The sequence below is a fragment of the Fundulus heteroclitus genome, chromosome 17 (assembly GCF_011125445.2).
Source record: "Fundulus heteroclitus isolate FHET01 chromosome 17, MU-UCD_Fhet_4.1, whole genome shotgun sequence".
Classification (NCBI taxonomy): domain Eukaryota; kingdom Metazoa; phylum Chordata; class Actinopteri; order Cyprinodontiformes; family Fundulidae; genus Fundulus; species Fundulus heteroclitus.
Genome location: NC_046377.1, coordinates 8,187,987 through 8,208,012, shown reverse-complemented (window position 1 = coordinate 8,208,012; position 20,026 = coordinate 8,187,987). Strand labels below are relative to the sequence as shown.

At 41.0% G+C, this 20,026-nt stretch overlaps 1 protein-coding gene across 1 annotated transcript in view; it reads left to right on the top strand.

Moving 5' to 3' along the window:
- Positions 1-20,026, top strand: part of dock4b (dedicator of cytokinesis 4b) — a 155,962-nt gene that overhangs the window by 102,462 nt on the left and 33,474 nt on the right. Inside the window, exons 21-36 of the mRNA XM_036148815.1 lie at positions 570-651; positions 3,048-3,218; positions 5,574-5,766; positions 7,083-7,219; positions 8,684-8,818; positions 9,621-9,719; positions 10,301-10,395; positions 10,580-10,655; positions 10,899-10,999; positions 11,164-11,222; positions 12,111-12,259; positions 13,206-13,291; positions 14,930-14,956; positions 15,339-15,434; positions 15,853-15,913; positions 17,302-17,395. Coding sequence (XP_036004708.1) covers positions 570-651; positions 3,048-3,218; positions 5,574-5,766; positions 7,083-7,219; positions 8,684-8,818; positions 9,621-9,719; positions 10,301-10,395; positions 10,580-10,655; positions 10,899-10,999; positions 11,164-11,222; positions 12,111-12,259; positions 13,206-13,291; positions 14,930-14,956; positions 15,339-15,434; positions 15,853-15,913; positions 17,302-17,395 — 1,661 coding nt within the window. The remainder of the gene's footprint in view (positions 1-569; positions 652-3,047; positions 3,219-5,573; positions 5,767-7,082; positions 7,220-8,683; positions 8,819-9,620; positions 9,720-10,300; positions 10,396-10,579; positions 10,656-10,898; positions 11,000-11,163; positions 11,223-12,110; positions 12,260-13,205; positions 13,292-14,929; positions 14,957-15,338; positions 15,435-15,852; positions 15,914-17,301; positions 17,396-20,026) is intronic.

The window sequence follows — 20,026 nt, the reverse complement described above, 5'->3', positions numbered from 1 at the left end:
ATTATATGGACATTGCAATGGGAGAGTAAAGGAAGAACAAGAAGTGAGAGAGAAACAAAAAAAAGAGTAGAGGTGAAAGAAAGAAGAGATAAAAGGGAGAGAATGATAAAACCTTCTCCATCTGCTCCGTCGCCTGGAAAGAGAGATACAAAAAGAACAACACAACCAACAGACTTATAACTTAACTTTATGACTATAAAAATACAGGAGGTGTGCCACACGTTTCAGACTTGTGATTTTTCTTCCACTTAACAATTATCTACCACTTTGTATTAATCTGTCACATAAAATGGCGCTAAAATAATTTTGTAGTTGTTGTAATGTGACGAAATTCCCCTAGATGCAGAAGCTGCAGTTTTTTTTTTTTTCTTCAACGCTCATTATGCCATCATTCCTCTCAGTCACGGCATTAGCTTCAGCCGTGTTGATGAAATGAGTGCGACCGGGTTGCGCGTTAAGCCCCGACATTGCCTCATCGACTGTATCCTCGCCAGCTCGGTTGAGAACAGCGACCCAGTTGGGAGGTAAGCGGGGATGGAGCTTTCATGTGCGTCTCTTGTCTCCTCCAGGGACCTGATCAAAGTGCTGAAGTGGTACGTGGATCGCATTGTTGAGGCGGAGCACCAGGATCACATCCAGCAGGTCCTCAAGGTGAGAGACACCTGAAGGTAGCCCTGACCCTGTTTTCCCAATGCGTGTCATGGGGAATTACGACATTCTCGCAGAGCGTCCAGAAACACAACCAGATGTATCCTCTCTCGCTTTCACTTCCACCGTTCCTTAGTCGCCGCCTCCGTCAGTCGTGCTGCAAGAAGGTTTAATCAGCAGAAACATGGTGCCTCTGGTGCCGGGGGATCCTCATCATTTTATTCTAATGATGCATGCAGGAATACTCTGCAACCTGTCTGTCAGAGAATAGTAAATGGGGCTTATGAAACACAGACAACACTGCATTGTGTCACGTAGGTAATCAACTAGCGCTGTGCTTCATGATGCCACTAACGGTCACAATGAAACGAGGTTTGGACATCACGACGATGATCGGGTCAAATTCCCTGAGGATCCAAATCTAACATCAGGAGCACGTAAAGACAATGGATTTCACATTATGATGGTTAATATGTGGACGGATGAAGCCAAAATGCAAAAGCTGTACTGTATATGAAAAACTAATGATCGAACTGGTTTTCTGTATGACTCTATCAGCCTGTGGAGGAATTTTGGCCTGGCTATTCTGTACACAGAAGCTTCAATTAGTTTGCTTATATCTATGTTACTGCACAAGTCCCTTAAAGTAATAGTTAATAATGTGTATATATATATATATATATATATATATATAATATAATATATATATATATATAGATCATATATAGATATATCAATATATATAGATATAATATATATATATATGATGTGTGTGTGTGTAGATCTATGTGTGTGTCTATATATGGTTGTGTCAATAATAATGTATATCTGTGTGTGTATATCTATATGTGTGTTATCATATGTACCTATATTGTGTGTAGCTCAGATATGTGTGTATCTCTCTGTGTGTGTCTCTCTCTGTCTCTCTGATGTGTGTCTCTCTCTCTGGTGTGTCTCTCTCTGTCTCTGCTGTTGTGGTGTCGCTCTCTCATTCTGGTGTCTCCTCTTGTCTCTCGGTGTGTGGTCTCTCTCTCTCTCTGTGTGTCTAGCTGTGTGGATATAGCACCTACTACTCTCTGTGTGTCTCTCTGCTCTCTCGGTGTGGTGTCTCTCTCTCTGTGTGTCTCTCTGTCTCTCTGGTGTGTTCTCTCTCCTCGTGTGTGTCTCATCTCTTCTGTGTGTGTCTTCTTCTGTTGTGTCTCTCTCTGATCTCTGGTGTGTCTCCTCTCGTGTCTATGTGATGTCTACCCCTCTGTCCTTGCTCTCTCTGTCTGGGTCTGTCACTCCTCTCTCTCTCTCTCTCTCTCTCTCTCTCTCTCTCTCTCTCTCTCTCTCTCTCTCTCTCTCTCGCTCTCTGATCTCTGTCTCCTCTCGCTCTCTGCTCTCTCTCTCTGTCTCTGTGTGTGTTCGCTGTCTGTCTGTTCTGGCTCCACTCGTTCGCTCGCCTCGCTAGTCCCGCTTCTCCCCACCCCCCCATCCCTGCTGGGGTGCTTCTTCTTCTTTTTGTTATTTCTTCTTTTTGGGGCGCTGAGAAGCAGAAGTAAGGGGAGGGTGGTTTGCCATCCCAAGTCCTAGCTGTCTTCATGTTGGTTACTTTGGTCTCATATGTCCTCAGGACATAACTTTAGGGTTTTATCCAGATCCATATTTGCAAAGCTAAGTCACTTGGCCGTGGTCTTTTTAGAAAGAGACCTTCTCCTGTCAACCTGTCCAAATAAACCATGCCTGTCTAGATGTAACATCATGAAGTTTAACATTGAACTTACTAATTAGCTCTTAGCTGTTTGTTTTTTTTTGGTTTTTTTTGTTGGATTTGGGGTCAACTTGGTGGGATGTTCACTTTTTGGACAGCTAGCTGCCGTGTTTAACGTTTTCCAAGCGTTAATAACTGTTTTCATTGCAGAATAATGGACTTCAGGTTGTTTAGACGTGGATTTTTAAGCTTTCTAGGATTAATGGGGCTGTAGCGGCATCGCTCATGTCTTTCTGTCTTTGAGTGAACGCACAGCTGTGTTTTGCAGACCATCAAAATAGCCACACTTCTGCCTTTTTTTTGTCTAGACGTGGCCGCACAAAGCAGGGTGGCTACATTTTTTTTCCTAAATTACAGTAAATGACACCAGGGAGGGTGTACTTGGAGTTGCTTTGCTCCCAGTTTACCCATTTTTGTTTGAAAAATGACACTTATTTATGCATTATATATTTGATATTTGGTTTTAGAATCCTTTAAATCCACCCTCTGCTATTTTTGTTTGTCTTGATAAATTAAAACGAAGGTGTACTTTTTTTCTATCATGAACATCAGAGTGAAAGAGATGCCTTGTTTTCCGCTTTGAAAGCGTACGAGGCTCATGTGTTGAACCCGCCAACAGGAACTTATGGCTCTCTCTGTCCTGCAGGCCAGCGAGTACATCTTCAAGTACATCATCCAGTCTCGCCGGCTCTTCTCCCTGGCCACTGGAGGCCAGAACGAGGAGGAGTTCAGAGTCTGCATCCACGAGCTCTTCATGTCCATCTGCTTCTTCCTCTCGCAGGAGAGCAAAGGCATCAGTCCAGTCGCTCAGACGCAGGTGTGTGTATCCAGATCTGTGATTGAGTGCTAAAACATGCAGCAACAAAACAAAACAAAAAAAAAAAAAAACTCATCTCTGCGAGCGCAAATCTGTGCCCTTTGCCGCCTGCTGCATCACATCGTGTTTTGTTTGTGGAGGATGTTAATGCTGTTTTGATGGGTTGAGAATTTGTCTGTAATTGAATTTCACGCTGCCAGAGGGGCCCGGAGTTAAGAGTTAGGAATTCCTGTGCCATTTTTTTTTTCTTCCTCCTCTTTTGTTTCCTTTTTTTTTTCTCCTCTCCTCCGTTCTCTTTCCGGTGGGAGATCCGAACGACGGGGGCCCGCTTGCTTTTGTGGATTTCAAGCGAGACCAAAACAAGCACGCTAAAGATGCCAAAGATAATCCTAATTACACAGCGGGAACAAATGCCTGCGCGGCTGAGCGCAGTTGTCAGGAGATTATTTCTGGGTGTTTGTGTCGTGTGGCCTGTTTGATCTTTTGTCTGCTCTTTCTGTTGAAACAATTAGAACGATTTCAAGCACTCCCCAAGCCTGTCAGAAAGAGTTGTGTGGACATAAAAAAAAAAAAAAAAAAAAATCTCTCCCAGTCCAATTCCTCATCCCATTTCTGGTTTAAAGCTCCTTCAATCCGTCTCCATGCACCTGCAGTTACATCAACCTCTAGCAGCGCGTGATGTCCGAGGGGAATGAAAGCGAAACGAGGATTTCAGTTTATTTTACGAGTGAAAATCTAAAAGGAGTGGCATTTGTGTGTTTATCCCGCTTTAATCGGATGCCTCTCCATGAAATCCCTTGAAGCCAGGCTTGATAAGTGACCTCGTTTGTAAAATCAATCCATCAGAACTCCGGACACATCCGTCCGAATTTAATCTGAAGTAAACCCTTTTACAATTTGATGCTTGCGATTTAGGAGGTTCGGCAAACATGTTCAAGAGGCGACTGTGGTTAGATGAGAGCAAATGTAATTTTTTTTTTTTTTTCTGGCCCCATGAAAAAAAAAAAAAAAGTGAGCACTGCACGTGGCCCTGAACACACCGGTGGAGTTACAGCAGCGAGGTGGTGGCAGCATCATGATGTGGGGATTTTTATTTTTATGTTTTTTGAATGCAGGAATGGTGAAAATTATCAGAATCAGTTGGAAGAGCTATAATGCTTATTTCATTGCAATCCTGGAAGGAAACCCGACTTGTCCTCAGATTCGCCTTCCTGCGGGACAAAAAGCCGAATTGTTTAGAACAAAGTATCTCCATGGGTTGCAATGGCTCAATCAATGTACAGACCTGAATCCAAGGCGGAAATTTACTGTAGCAGAGACTTGACTGCGCTTCAGAAAAATGGACAAAGACTTTAGTCTCGTTGTGCTGAAGCACCTATAAGAAGCTGAAGATGGAGGTTCTGATTTCAGTTGATCCTGGGGGTCTCGCTAGAAATGCGTTTTGCATCTTATTTATTTGGGGGGGAAAACTGTTCCCTTTACAGTTCTGTACTGCTTTGTTTCAGTCTATGAGAAATCACATTAAAACACATTGTAATTGTACCAAGGCAAACTGAACATCTTCAAAAATTCTAGCTTTCAGCAAGGCATTTTATGAGTGCAGCATCAGAGGACGTGTCGGTATTTTTCTCCACAACATTTGCTTTGGGAGGTTGCAGGTCAGACTGCTGTTAATGCCACTTGATCTGTTTCATGTGCCGCGCACACTGGCCAGCAAACAACAGCACAGTCACACAAAGGGAGTTTGCCCTGAGGTGCTGCTAAGAAGGATTCTCCTGGGATATTTTTATACAACAAGAGGCACATTCCCAGACTGGAGACCATGTTTTTGTTTCAGTAGGAATGAGAACCACCTTTCGAAGAGGGAAAGTCCTCTCCAGAATTGACGGACGTCAAACCCAGATAGGTAGAATCCATTAGTCCCAACGTGCTGCAGTTGCAATCAAATCCCTTCCTGATTGGGATTTTCCTCTTACTGTTGCATATTTATTTTTGGTTTTATTTAAAAAAAAAGATCTGTCCTCTCACACAGCAGTGAATATGAAGGTTTGTTTTGTGGTTTATTGTAGAGAAATGGTGTGATGAATCCCCTGACATGCTTGCTTTTTGTCTCTGTTTTCATTGCAACATTAGATCTATGCCATCCATTTCTGATTTAGCCAAAAATGCATCGGCTGAACACAAAACATTGTTTACTATATGAGTAATCTGGGCATGTACATTTACTAAAAAGGCTCTTTTTTTTTAATCTAATCTTCAGCTTAAAGGCTTTTGGCTGAGGTAATTTAAATGACTGTGGTGATCCCAGAGGCTCGGTTGGTTGTGACTGAACATCCCTCACCTCTCTCTGCCCAGGCGGTGTTCCTGCGAACATTCCCGGCCATCTACAGCGAGCTGCTGAAGTTCTTCACGGTGCGAGAGGTGGCCGGCTTCGTCAGGGAGACGCTGGGCAGCCTGCCCACCGTGGTCCAGGCCGACAGTCCCCTGGAGGCGGTCAAACTGCAGTGCATTTCCAAGACGGTGGAGAGCCAGCTCTACATTAACCCAGGTGAAGCCGCATCCACAGGCGTTGGCTTGGAAGCGGCCTAGATGTGCTCAGTGTTGGACAGAAGTTTGTAAATACGCACAGCATCAGCTCTCTGGCGTCCGGAAATCTGCCCGTTGTGTTGTTGTGTGTGAGAAGCCAGTACTGAAGCTGTAAACGTCCCGCTGCCTTTTAGATTATATATGGTAAAATATAGTTTCGGTTTCAAGAGTTTTTTTTTTTTTATTACTACGGAAGTCTACAACAGAAACACCGCATTATTCTGCAAAATAACCTGGGGTGACCGCAGCCAGGTCAATTCTGTAACACAACTGAACGGCGACATGCCAGCTGTTAAGCATGGTAGTGGCAGCATCATGCAGTGGGACTGTCTTTCCCTACTGTTATTGGCGCAATCTGAATGTAATGATGATCTCGGGACGCTTCCAAACTCTTACAGTTGACTTCAAATCACCAAATGCATCAACATTTGGGAACAGATCAACCAGGCTGATGTTAGTCTTCCAGAATGGCCCTAACCTCAAGCCGGAAGAATATTTGTGAACCATACTTTATTCATTTAGACTAGTCAGTTTAAAGGAGTTTTGCAAATTCTGCTAAGAAGTGTGGTAAAACATCACGGCAAAATGATGCCAGCGAAGTCCCGACTCCAAAAAAGTATGGGATCAAAGAGGAATGTGGTATGGGGAGTGCGCTTAAATATGCATTTTTGTGCATTATTTTTTTTTTTAGGCTTGAAAATCCAGTCAATCCAACCATGCACAAGGCCTGGCAAATTTATCCGCGTGGCATATATAGAATCAAGAACCAAGAATCTTTATTGTCATTATGTAACCTTGATGAAATTTCAGCAAGACACCAGCTCAGAATTAACACATTGACCTACAGACACAAATCAAGGCATAATGCTCCAATTGAATGCACCGACAACAAATCCTGAGAAGCTAAAAAGTGTGCACATTGTCCTGAGCATCTGATATTTAAATGTTTGAGTCAGAAAAGACAGACGTACTTTACAGAACGATGTAAATTACTGAGCATGAATGTATGCTGCCAAAACCCTCCCTGAGAAGGTAAAAAGTGTGCATATAGTAGCAAGAAAGTCACAAAAACCTGCAAGCTTTGCTGAAAATAGAGTCTAACTTCAAACTCTTAGAAGTGTCGCATGAAAAGAAAGAAATTTTAAACTGGTTCTTCCGTTCTGCAAAATGCATTTTATTGCTTTCAGAACCATTTGTACAACGCAGAAAAGGTAAAGAGGTAACAGTAAACGAGTATAAACAGTAACGTTTTGGTGCACGCAACTGTTTGCCTTACAGAGTCCCGCTGCATCCTGCTACCCGTCGTGCTCCGGGTGCTTAACACCTGCCTCCAGGAGCAGAGGGATCTGGTCATGTGTGCACGAATCTTCACAAGCATGCTGTCCCTCATCAAGAAGGAGGAAAACGGCGCCGTGGTGAGTACAAATGGTTCTCTTGTTGGACTGAATGACACAGAGGACCGTGTGAGCTGCGCAGATGCAACAGAGTCGATCGTGTCTTTTCAAAAAGCTGGCTGCATGCGCAGAAGTCATTCAAGCCAACTGTAGTTGATTCTGCAGCTGTAAGATCGATTCTTCAGGCTGCCTCCTTAGGGAAAAAAAAAAAAAAAAAAAAAAACATTCCGCAAGCAGACTGCTTCATTTGTTGTGTACTGTCAATTAGTGGTGGTAACATGGACATTGGCAGGTGTGCAGCTCCCTAATGAGGCTGGTCAATTTAGCAATGGGGCTGTTGAAGTGGCTTTGAGCTTTTCCATCTGTCTGATTCGTGTGTGTGTGTGTGTGTGTGTGTGTGTGTGTGTGTGTGTGTGTGTGTGTGTGTGTGCTGAGGGTTGCCTGTATTGCACCGTTTTCTGCCAGAAGGTCAGTTAATGGTAAAGGCCCCAATAAGGACAGACACTGAACAGATTGGCACCATATTTAAAGGAAGGTGACAGGGTTGGCAGCCAATGTGCTACTGAGACTCCTTCTCATTATCAGAGCTTTCTGTTTTTTTTTTTTTTTGAAGGGGGGTTTCTGTTTTTTTCTCTTTTCTACCCAGTTTTATTAATTTTTTTTTATATCTTGCCACCATTGTGAACTTTTCTTTTTTTTTTTCTTCTTAAAAGCTGAGATAAACATACATTTCTATACAACTTTTATATACATGAGAAGTGTATATAGTGTATAAAGATGTGCATAAATTATTTATTACTCTTGCTCAATCTCACACACAGACAGATTATATATTCAGTTTTTAACCTGGGTAGATTGCTGGACATGGGTTGGAAGCATGAGGGAAGCGTTGAGGTCCCATCAGCTATCGCTGCTTCCTCCTGTTCAGCTCATTGTTTGGGTCATTCCTACTTGACGGACCGAACATCTGGTCTAATGACGAGATGTTTGAGTTGCCCTAGTCACCTTCCTGAAGAGGTCGTTTTTCTCTGTCACTTTTCAAAATGGAAACAAAAACAAGAGAACATAATGTTCAGTTGAGGCCAATGTATGTTGATCTTTAGAAGTCGGGGAAATAATTTCCTGACTTGGCTACAAGAAATTAGTGCCTCTAACGAACTTCTTTTTCAGTTCTGCACTCAGCGTTTTCTTTAACCCATTAATTAACTCTGTGACAAACAGGACTGGACATAGACCAAAGTTTAATCTTGGCACCAAGTACAGTGCGGAGGATGGTAGGGGAGGTAAAATAAAATTTAAAAAAAGTCTCCCAGGCTAATCAAATCAAGAAATGGCCAAAAAGTCCCCAAATCTCCATTAGATAGATATGTTTTCAATTCATAAATGGCACACAAAATGCTCTCTCTGTTTGGACAGCTGAATGCAGTTACTGTTAAGTGTCTTCTGCCGTTTAGTTCAAAAATCTGGGTTTTCTCTGCTGTTTAGGACCCTGCCGTGTCGGAGGAAGTGGAGCTAATAGTGGAAAGCCTGCTGGGAGTGTTACTGAGGACCATCCTGGAAATCAGCAACCGGCCCCAACCTGCTGGGCCTGCCATGAGACTGCAGTTTCAGGACGTCACCGTACGTGTGTGTGTGTGTGTGTGTGTGTGTGTATGTGTGTGTGTGTGTGTGTGTGTGTGTGTGTGTGTGTGTGCGTGTGCGCGTGTGTGCGTGAAGGCTAAATTGTTTTGGGAATGTGCAAAATGCTCAAGCGTAATTATGGATTTTAAATTGAGTCGCACCAGTGGCCACTATCACTCCACTAAGATTATTAATATTACAGACAGTAATTAAGATTTATGATCCAAGCACAGATGGGGAATAGTGACGTGGGTAATATTAACGTCAACATTTTTGCTAAGTGATAACAGGAACTCAGATATCAGCGGAGGACTTTCCCTTTATATTAGACACGGATCACGTTGGTTTAGTTCTCGCGGACTGTTATTTAGACATCTAAGCTGTCCACAAAATTTTAATTAAAGGAAATGAAAGCGAACAAAAAGGGGGGGGGGGGGATAAGACGGTTATTCTAGCTCAGATTGCGCTACAGTGAGTAACTCGCACATTCAAACGTGATGGAAGTACTTTAGAATCTCTCCTGATGTTGAAAATCTGACCAAATCGTACATAAATCTTCTAAATCTCAAACGTGATATTTAATTTGACAAATCCACGCACCTCCGTCAAACTGGAGGCAGTGTCGAGCTGAAACGTGAGGCCATCACTCCTCGACGCGGCCATCCAGTGTTCGATTCCCGACCTGGGGACCCCTTTCCTGTCTGAATACTGCAAATAAAGCCCATTAGTGCCAAAACAAAAAAAACTTTAACAAGAGTTTGCTAAACTGACACGTATTCATTCTTTGCGTTTGTTCTGCCAGGGTGAGTTTGTGGCGTGTTTGCTGGCACTCCTGCGACACATGAGCGACAAGCACTACCAGAAGCTGCTGCAGGCCTACAGCAGCAAAGACGACCTGAGGGTAAGACCACATCTGTCCCCGTTTTCCCCTTTTCTGGGGGAAACTGCTCTCACTCATCCACCTCTAATTGCACCTGGGATTTTCTGGAAGTTTGATCATCAATGCAAATACCTGCCAGATTTTTTTATTCATTGATTTGGATTTGTTTAGTTTCCGCTGCTGTTTGTTGCCGCTTTTTATTGTCTCTTATCGTTTGTTTTTGTTATGGCAGAATAATATATTGCATATTTTGTTGAATTTAATATGTTGTTTTTTAATAAATGCACATCCTTTTGCAGACGTCATATTTTGTTTCATACTGTGTTCAGTTTGCTTACTGGATAATGAACTAAATCAAGCGGAGTATATTTTGAGGGGCGCGGGCAACTTGCGATCAGCCCGGAGATCTATATTTTATAATTTCCTGTTAATATAAAACCGCTGATTTATATTTAAATGTGCAAAAGTTATTATTGGAGTTGGAACACTTTTAGAGATGATGCATAATAATGACGGAGAAGGTTACTGCTACCATATTGGGGAAACCTGTCTCTCTGAAACTGCCTCCGAGTGTCGTCTGACTGCATCCTGGTGTGTTGCAGGACTTCCTGCTTCATATCTTCACAGTCTTCCGAATCCTAATCAGACCAGAAATGTTTCCCAAAGACTGGACGGTGATGAGACTCGTCACAAACAAGTAAGACCACAATCCCAGGGAAGTTGACCTTAGATTATATAGAGATGAGAGTAAGACTGCTACGTTCTTTCCCTATATTTATTAGCATTTTATGTTTTTTGTTTTGTTATGTTGTTGTTTAACCAAGACCTGTTAAGATATGAATATTTAATTAAGATGCCTCATGTCTACCTTTTTCATTCAGCGTCATCATCACAACAGTCCTCTACCTTTCTGATGCACTAAGGAAGAATTTCCTCAATGACAAGTTTGATTACAAGGTATGATTGCCATCTGCCACTTTCTCTTCTGCTCTGACAAAATTTTGATGGATTTATATTTCTAATAATTAATTAATCACAAACAACATCTTGGGTTGAAACCTAAACCAGATCAAACAAAATAAATTAAATATTAAAGAGTAAAGATGTAATTATTAAGACTGCACATATGTCCAACTTGACTGTTTGAACTCCGGAAAATGTAACACTTTAAAATAAAGCTTGATTTATCTCATTTTTAAGGTTTGGGACTCGTATTTCTACCTGTCGGTAATTTTCATCAACCAGCCCTGTCTTCAGCTTGAGTCCTTCTCGCCCTCCAAGAGGAAGAAGATTCTGGAGAAGTGAGTGTTGGCTGCTGCGAACCGACACAAACCTCAGAAAAAAAAAAACTGTTTGCTAAGTAGAAGCTACAGTTTAACACAGTGGACTGCACGTGTGCTTTTAATAAGTGAATGTCACTAGCATGCATTCCTGATAAAAAACATTTTTTGTCTTTGTAATGCAGATATGGAGACATGAGGGTGATGATGGGCTGTGAGATCTTCAGCATGTGGCAGAATTTAGGTAAACTGTCAAGTCAACGGATGGAAATCATTACTTATGTGTGATAGTCTCACACAATGTGATGTATATTTCTCATATATTTAGATTTTAAATATATTATACTTTTTGGTTGAATATTTAATCCTTTTAAATATTTTTTTTATATTTCACAGGTAGATTTAATAAACTAAAAAAAAATCATCGAAAAGTCACTTCATTTCAGGAGCAGCAAACAGGCTTAAGTCGGAGGCAACCAGACATTCGTTCAGTTTTTTTAATACGTTTTAACACCATCATTACACTCACAATCATGTGTTACAATTATCTGTTTATGTTAACTTTGATAGTAAAGGCGGACACAGTCGTAGAAAAGACTACTGAATCCACAGTGAGGCTAAAGGCTCACTGCTAAAGAAGCTGGCTACTCAGAGTACCATAAACTAGCAGATTAATGGAGTCTAGAAGAAGCAAAGTGTGTTCAGAAAATGTTATTTAGACAGTATTTCTGTGTCATTAGCTGTAAGAAATAATCAGTGAAGTTCACAGAAATAAATATTTGAAGTAAACAGATCAGAAAGTCTGTATAAATAATAAAAATAATAATGTTAATAATGAATAGCTGATTTTCTTAAGATACCCACAGTATCAGATGTGCAGTCATAGATCACAATAGGAGCCTAAATGAGTCTTAATTAAATTAAATTAAAATCAATTTGCGAATATGCCGCAAAATGATTTAAATTGGCAACATTTCTGCAGACGAATCACGTTGTCTGAGACGTTTTACTGTTGATGGCCAACGAGGAAGAGCTTCCCCGGATGAAATTGCCTCGGGCATAATGTCAAGCCCGAAAGTTCCCCAGTAAATGGAAAGTCTAACCTGCGTGCTGAACTTTATCCCGGATACAGGGGAACACAAGTTGAACTTTATTCCAGCCATGATTGGGCCCTTCCTGGAGGTGACCCTGGTGCCCCAACCCGATCTGAGGAATGTCATGATCCCAATCTTCCACGACATGATGGACTGGGAGCAGAGACGCAGCGGAAATTTCAAGCAGGTGGGCCACTGTTAAACTTACATAGGCCTCCTAAAATCTTCCTGTTTATGCCATAAGGAGTTTAGAGGTAGTCGAATGAGTTGAAAAAAAGAGGAAGCGGCTCAGGGTTTTAAAACGCGGGAGATGGATAGCTCACATAAAGGCGAGCTTATTGAGCGGGATCCTTGGTACTTGTGTGTTAGCAGAAGTCGTTTCTGAAGGCTAATGCAACAGATTAAATCAACTCTGGCTATTTTCCCTGCAAACAGATAAAGACATTGTGAATGCCCATGCCTCTTTCCACCAAATTGAACCTTAGGGCTACATTAATGTACAAAGAGGTTTTTAAGCACTCTCACTAGAGGGACCAATCTGCATGCATCTTTTAAGTGAAAGTTGACTTTATTGTGTGGTACATACAAGACAGAAATATTCTAAAGACAAGTTTTTAAATAGTATTTGGATTTTCTCAATATAATTTGTCCACATAGGTGAAGGTAGAAAGCTGAAAAGTATAAAATTGAAGACGTTTTCTGCAATCCTTTCAGCTTTGTTGTTCTGAATGCCCCATTGGCTCCCAAAGTCGGCTGGACTTCTTATCTCTTTAAAATTGCAGCCTCCAAGAACATCCTCCATTTTCTCCTTCTGACATCACTAACGTGAAAAAGACTGCTAATTATAATTATCCCTAGTATTTCATAAGAGTTTTTTTTGATTGTCATTCTCTTAAAGATATGTACTTCAAGTTAGAGATGTGTAGTTTAGCCGTACATTGTAGATGGAATGGGAATTTGTGCATGACAGCATCTCTAAAAGTACAAGAATGAACCCACTGGAGTAAGACAAATATAAACTGATGTTTTTTGACATGTTTAACTATGAGGAAAAGCACTCTGAAGTCAGAGCTTCTGTACATTGATTGTATTAATGTTGCTGAATTGGCTGGATCTCTTCTTAACCCGCCCAGGTGGAGGCCAAGCTGATTGACAAGCTGGACAGTCTGATGTCTGAGGGTAAAGGAGACGAAACGTACAGGGAGCTCTTCAACAGCATGTGAGTAATGAAAAGATAAAAGTAAACAACACAGATGACATAGAATGATCCAGAATGGTTTGACATAGAACGCTTTTTGTCAAGCAAACAGTGGAGACGTGGCAAAAAGCCTAAACGGTTCACCCTCTGTTTCTAGTTCATTTTAACCTTAGTGTTAAGTAACCTGTTTTACGGGCTTCTCCATTTGGAGAATTTAAAAGCAGGTAGATTAGTTACATGAAGAGGTAAGTAGTGGAGGTTGTTTCTAATGCTGTCACTTTGATCTTCGCTCACACCTCATCTGTTGCTGGGCCTTCTTCATTCTGTCCCTCTGTTTGCAGATTTCTGCTGCATCTGCTTATGGTTTGTTTGCGTGCGTCTGTCTGTGTGTGTGTGTGTGTGTGTGCGTACTACTTTTAACGTTTGTTTTTCTTTTTTTCCGTTATGTTGCCCTCCATTGTGGGCTAATATTTGGGCATCGCCGTGAAATCATTCCTGTTAAATATTGTAATAATTCAAGTTCATTTGCATAAGATACGTCTCCTCACTTCCACATGCAAGGCCTTACAAAAGTATTCACATTTCGTCCCATTTAAAGTATCGGTTCCATTTCAAGAGCCACAAATAAAATGTACTTTATTGGGATTTTTATGTGATGGACACGAAGTCGATACACAACTATGACGTTTGTTTTGGAGTGTTTTTACAAATGGAAATCTGGAAGATGTGGCATGCATTTCTAGCCAGCCCCCCTGAGTAAGCATTTTATTGAACCACCTTGTTCTGCAGTTGCAGGTTCAAGTCCCTATTGGCGTGTCTATACCAGCCTTGCTTATCAAAAGACTGAAATGTCTATCTATTCCTTGCAAAACATCTTAAGATCACTCATTGGAATTTAAACATCTTGCTACAGACTTCTTATTTAATTTAGGTCAGGGCTTTGACTAGGACTTTATAACACCCTTCATATAAACCGTTTTCATTGTAAATCTGGCTGTATGTTCAGGGTTGTTGTCCACTTTGGAAGGTAAACATCCACCCCAGTCTCAGGTCTTTAGCCACCTGTAGCAGGCACTTTTTTTTTCCTGCAGGGTCAAGGAAACTGTGTTGTGGTTGGTTATCTCAGAAAATCCCAATAAAATACCTTAAGGTTTGTGCTTGCAACCTGGCAAAATGTGTACGTCTATAACATTTTATAACAGAGATTATAACACTTCGATAAGACACCGTAGGTGTATAATAAACTGTCAACCGTCTGTTGTAAATCATTCACCCCACCGTCATTTGTTACGTGTGAGAAATAACAAAGTTCATGAAGATCCATAAGTACTGGTGGAGCTTAATGTGTTTATGTAATCTGTAATGTGTAGAACATTGTAATTATACAAAAGAAGATAGTTTCTTTAAACATACATACAAAATTTATTCTTTTTAGCCTGTAACGTGTTGCTTTTTCTGTTTTAAATTGCAGTAAATTACGTTGTTTTTTTTTCATGATTTCAACATGCTTTGGTTCTACTTTGCTTTTCAAAAACTGTTCCACCTTTTTTCTTTTCTTTTTTTTTTTTTACCACTCCTTAAGCTGAGCCGTGTGAGTTTGTGCTGATTTTAATCATGTTGATATTAATTTATTCCGCCTATGCTTCCCGCCTGGAGTAGAATTCCTCTGTTTGGTCCGTACCCTAGGTAAGATGCTCTCCTCTTTGGTCTCTGTGTCGTCTTTGTGAGGGGAAACAGGGGGAACGATTTGGTCTGGCCCAAAAAAAAAAAAAAAAAAAAAAAAAACTTTAGTGTGTGTGTTCTAACTTTCCATCAAACCAACCAGTTATTATAATCTGTATAATTTGTTTAGTCTCATATTATAACTCCGGGAGGCGAGCGAACAAGCATAGGTGACACTTGCATGGTTGAGATTAATTTCCTCTTTGCTTTGTGCCATCTTCTTTCTTCAGTAATTTCTTCCATTGCCGTTCCTGCTCCCATTCTGTCTGTCTCTCTCTGTCTCTCGCCACTTCGGGTCTTGATGTTCTCTCCGTCTTGTTCTTGTCTCTCTTCATTTGTCCCGCAGTCTGCTGAAGAAGATTGAGAGGGAGACGTGGAGGGAGAGCGGGATCTCTCTGATAGCAACTGTCACACGTCTGATGGAGAGGCTGCTGGACTACAGGTCGGACAGCACACACACACACACACACACACACACACACACACTGCAAAAACTGATCTAATAATAAGTAAAATGTTCCTAAAGTTAGTGTATTTGTCCTTGATTTGAGCAGGTAAATAAGATTATTTGCCAATGGAATGAGTATTCTGACCCCTAAAATAAGATAATAAGACATCCTGCACAATAAGATGATGGAGATGAGTTGTTCCTATTTTAAGTGCAAAAATCTTATTCCATTGGCAAATCATCTTATTTACCTGCTCAAATCAAGGACAAATACACACATTTTAAGAACATTTTACTTATCTAAAGTTCCGTTTTTGCAGTGCTCCACCTTGTCCTCCGAGATCCTTGACCGTGTCTGTTTTGGTTCTCATGTCATATAGTTTTATATATATTTTTTGTGTTTAATTCACAGAGATTGTATGAAGTTGGGGGAAGTGGACGGTAAAAAGATTGGATGTACCGTCAGCTTATTGGTACGTTTATGTTCTTTCGTAAAACCAATTATACGATTCACTTTTACTTCCACTGCTGTGAACATCTAGTTAATGTGAGAACATTTGTTTGCCAAATGCCCTCAAGTAGCCGGCTTCATTTTACACAAAGCAGCTAAAAACAGCCTTCGCATGAAAATAGCGGAGCCATTTCTTCCATCCCAGCCAGGCAGGTAGCATAAACTAGATGATCAGTTTCAAGAACAACAAAAGAAAACATAATTGTCACTCATGCATGTTAATATGATGTATCAAATGAAGGTTAGGCCAACAATGACAGACTATGGAGGTGGCACTCAAAATCTTTCAAAATATATTCAGTTGGTACATTTTAGACACGTTCCTTATCCAATAAAAAGCTAAGAGTGGTTTAACATTTGGTTATGTCCCGATCGAGGCATTACTTTTCTTCTTATAACAGGTATTTGCTGGTACAGACCCCCAATATAATAGTACATGGTTAATAAATTCAATACTATGTACATGCATGTGCTTCAGAACTCAGGAGAATAAGTGGCCAAACAGAACACAAGCGGATCGCTCGCTGCCGTTGTAGCTGGAGAAAATCACAGGAAATAAGCCAACAATAGGGTTTGGTAGTTGATTAAAGTCAGGAAGTCACAAACTGATCATTTAAAGGCTGCCCTCATCACCCTGATGCTATGCTCGGGAGTACGTCACAACATCCCCTTTAAAAAGTAAAAGCATCTGTTCGCAAACTGTCATGTGCATCAAATGTTTTAATTAATAATCTTGGTTGTACTCTAGTGAACATGCTGTTAGACTTACTATTGTCCCAAGTAACTCAACAATCATTCAGTCTGTGTTTGTTTAATTTATTTCATACTTGTTCAGTTGCCTTCACTGTCCTAATTAAGTCATTTAATCTAAGCAGTATTGATGTTCTCCTTACAGCTAGACAAAACCAATAAAAACACATCAGATACATGGCTGCCTCTGACATTTTGTAATATCAATATCCTTCATATACTTTTGATTCCATTAAGGGTTGTTATGAAATGCAGGAAAAACATAAGTGGTCCTTAAATGCTTGAGACTTTGGTTTTTCGGCTCCTGGATACAGTTGTTTCTTTTGCAGAGCAAATACTGATTCGTGAGATTTTATTAGATTGAAAATCTAAGTGTGTGCCCTGCAGGCTTCGCTTATGTAACTAAAACCACCGCCTGCGTGGGGGCGAATGAATCAGAAGTTTCTGTAGCTTTGCCGCAGTGTTATTGCACCTTTTGTCAAGCATCCACATCTATTTTATTGGTGCTTATTTGCATTTTTTAAACTCATGATTTACCCCCTGTTTGACTTCCTTCTCCTTTGTTTCCCTATTAACCAAACCATCCGCTGCCCCTCGCAGAACTTCTACAAAACGGAACTGAACAAGGAGGAAATGTACATCCGCTACATCCACAAACTGTACGACCTTCACCTCAAAGCTCAGAACTACACAGGTACTATCTGGCGAGAGAGTTTTTAAAGCCGTGCATCTTCGTATTCGTACTCCTTGAACTGTTCCACGTGTTGTCACATTATAAACGCAAGCTTATTTGTTTTAGATTTCATGTGATGGACCAACACACAGTAGTGCATTTTTTTTGTGTGAAGGAGAAACGTTTTACCAAAAAAATAATGGAAATGTGTGGGAAGCATTTACAGTGTATACATAACCCTGAGCTCACTGTCCACTTGTAGAAACACAGTGATGACATCATCATACTGTGGGAATAATTGAATGAGGACAGAGAAGCTGGTCAGAGTTAGCTTTAGCCCTTAAAGCAGCCGATTGTTAAGGCTTTATGTATCCAGATAATTTAGGAGATAGTAATGGGGAGTCATTAAAACATTGCTCCATTGCAGCCACCATCTTGCCTGTTATTCAATTCAATTCAATTTTATTTATATAGCGCCAATTCTTGAAACATGTCATCTCAAGGCACTTTACAAAGTCAAATTCAATCAGATTATACAGATTGGTCAAAAATTTCCTATATAAGGGAATCCAGTCGATTGCATCAAAGTCCCGACAAGCAGCTTTCACTCCTGAAGAAGCGTAGAGCCACAGGGAGAGTCGTCTGCATTGTCCATGGCTTTGCTGCAATCCCTCATACTAAGCAAGCATAAAGCGACAGTGGAAAGAAAAACTCCCCATTAACGGGAAGGAAAACCTCCGGCAGAACCGGGCTCAGTATGAATGGTCATCTGCCTCGACCGACTGGGGTTACAGAAGACAGAACAGAGACACAACAAGAGAGACAAAAAAGCACCGAAGCAAACATTGATCCAGTAATCTGTTCTACATTATATGGTAATAGCAGGTGATCTGTCTTCCCTGGATGATGTCACAGTTAACAGAACGCCAGACCAGGTGTATCTACTATGAAGAAAAAAAGAAAGAGAGCAAAAAGTTAAAAGCTGAAATGACAACAGTCATTTCAATGTAATGCAATGCAAAACTGGAGAGCAGTAGAACTCAGCAGAGTGAGAGAAATAGATCCTGATGTCCTCCAGTAGCCTAAGCCTATAGCAGCATAACTATAGAGGTAGCTCAGGGTAACATAAGCCACTCTAACTATAAGCTTTGTCAAAAAGGAAAGTTTTAAGATTAGTCTTAAAAGTAGACATGGTGTCTGCTTCTAAATCTGCTTATGGGTGTAGAAAAGTGTTGCTGCATTATGGGTAATTCTGCCGCTAAGAGTGATGCATCGTAAACTCCAGCTACCGGCGCTGTGATTGGTCCGGTAACCTGACAAGCTGTGTGTTGAATACACGCGGTGTAAAACGGTCAGACTGGCCAGGCTAGGTCAGAGTCACCATTCCCGCATTTGATTTTATGACTGGTTCACACGGCAAATTTTTAAAATTGTGGCCTGATTTTCGAAAACGTGAGAAGCCTCACACGCTCCGACACGCCACACACGGACGTATTTCACTTAAGAACATTTCGACGTCATAGGGGAAATCATGCAAAACCTCTCGGTATCAAATATGAATTCAAAGTAAATAAACATGTCCCACCAGTGATAGTTTGTGGACTAACTTTAACATAGACAAACATCACAATAAGAAAGAGCCGTTGTTTAAAGGAGTGGAGACGGCAAGAACAGCAGCTTTGCGTTTGCTACACTGATATGGACATGATTTTTTTTGGCTTTTTTTTCCCGCACCTCGTTTTTTGATTGGCCACACGTCACATTCAATGGGCGGCGTGTTCGTTTTTCCTCAGGTAAAACCCAGACACGCTAGGAAATCGGGCCAAGACAATCCAGCTTGTTGAATAGCCCAGATTTGAGGTCAGAGAAGTCCCGACGTCCCTCTGAGCGACTAAATCACTCTCAGCACACCACAAATGGCAGGAATATTTTTTATAATTATCTTAAGAGCCATCCTGATAATCGAGGCATTTGTAAGATTGTCGGAAAAGGAGGATCGGGGCAAAAATCCGGCTAATTTTCCTTCCAGGTGAACCAAGCATTACTGGTTTTCTTTCATTTCTTGTAGTTCAGTTTTCCAAAGTGTGGGTGGATTTTTTAAATTATGGCCCAATAAAAACAATAAGTCGATTTTTTTTAATTTATTTATTTATTTATTTATTTATTTATTTATTTTTTTTTGCATTTTCTGTGTATTATCTGCTTTAATAGTCTAAATAGACAGCATATTCAATATACATATTTGTGTAGTGATTAATTTTAAACAGACATTTTTATACCTACATCTCACCAGCAGCAACTTCCTACATGCCTGATCTATTTATAGTGAGCTGTGGTAACTACTGACGGCCGAGGACTGAAACCCCCCGTGGTTGCTTTCAGAAGGGGTTAAGGCCCACTGCCCTTTGAGAAGATTAGCAACGATACGAGCGTTTCTGTTGGGATCGCTAAAAGTCACTGGAAAAAGCCTCTAGGTTTGCCACTTGTCGCATTTTTTGAAAGACGGTTGCCAGAGAGGTCAAAAAAGGTTGCCAGGTTGGCTACACCTTTCAGAGTCGATGAAAGGACGGTTGAGGCGAGAAACGGGCAACTCTGGAAGAAAGCCAGCGAGGATGCTGCACAAGACTTGTGACAGGAGTGATGTTCACTGGG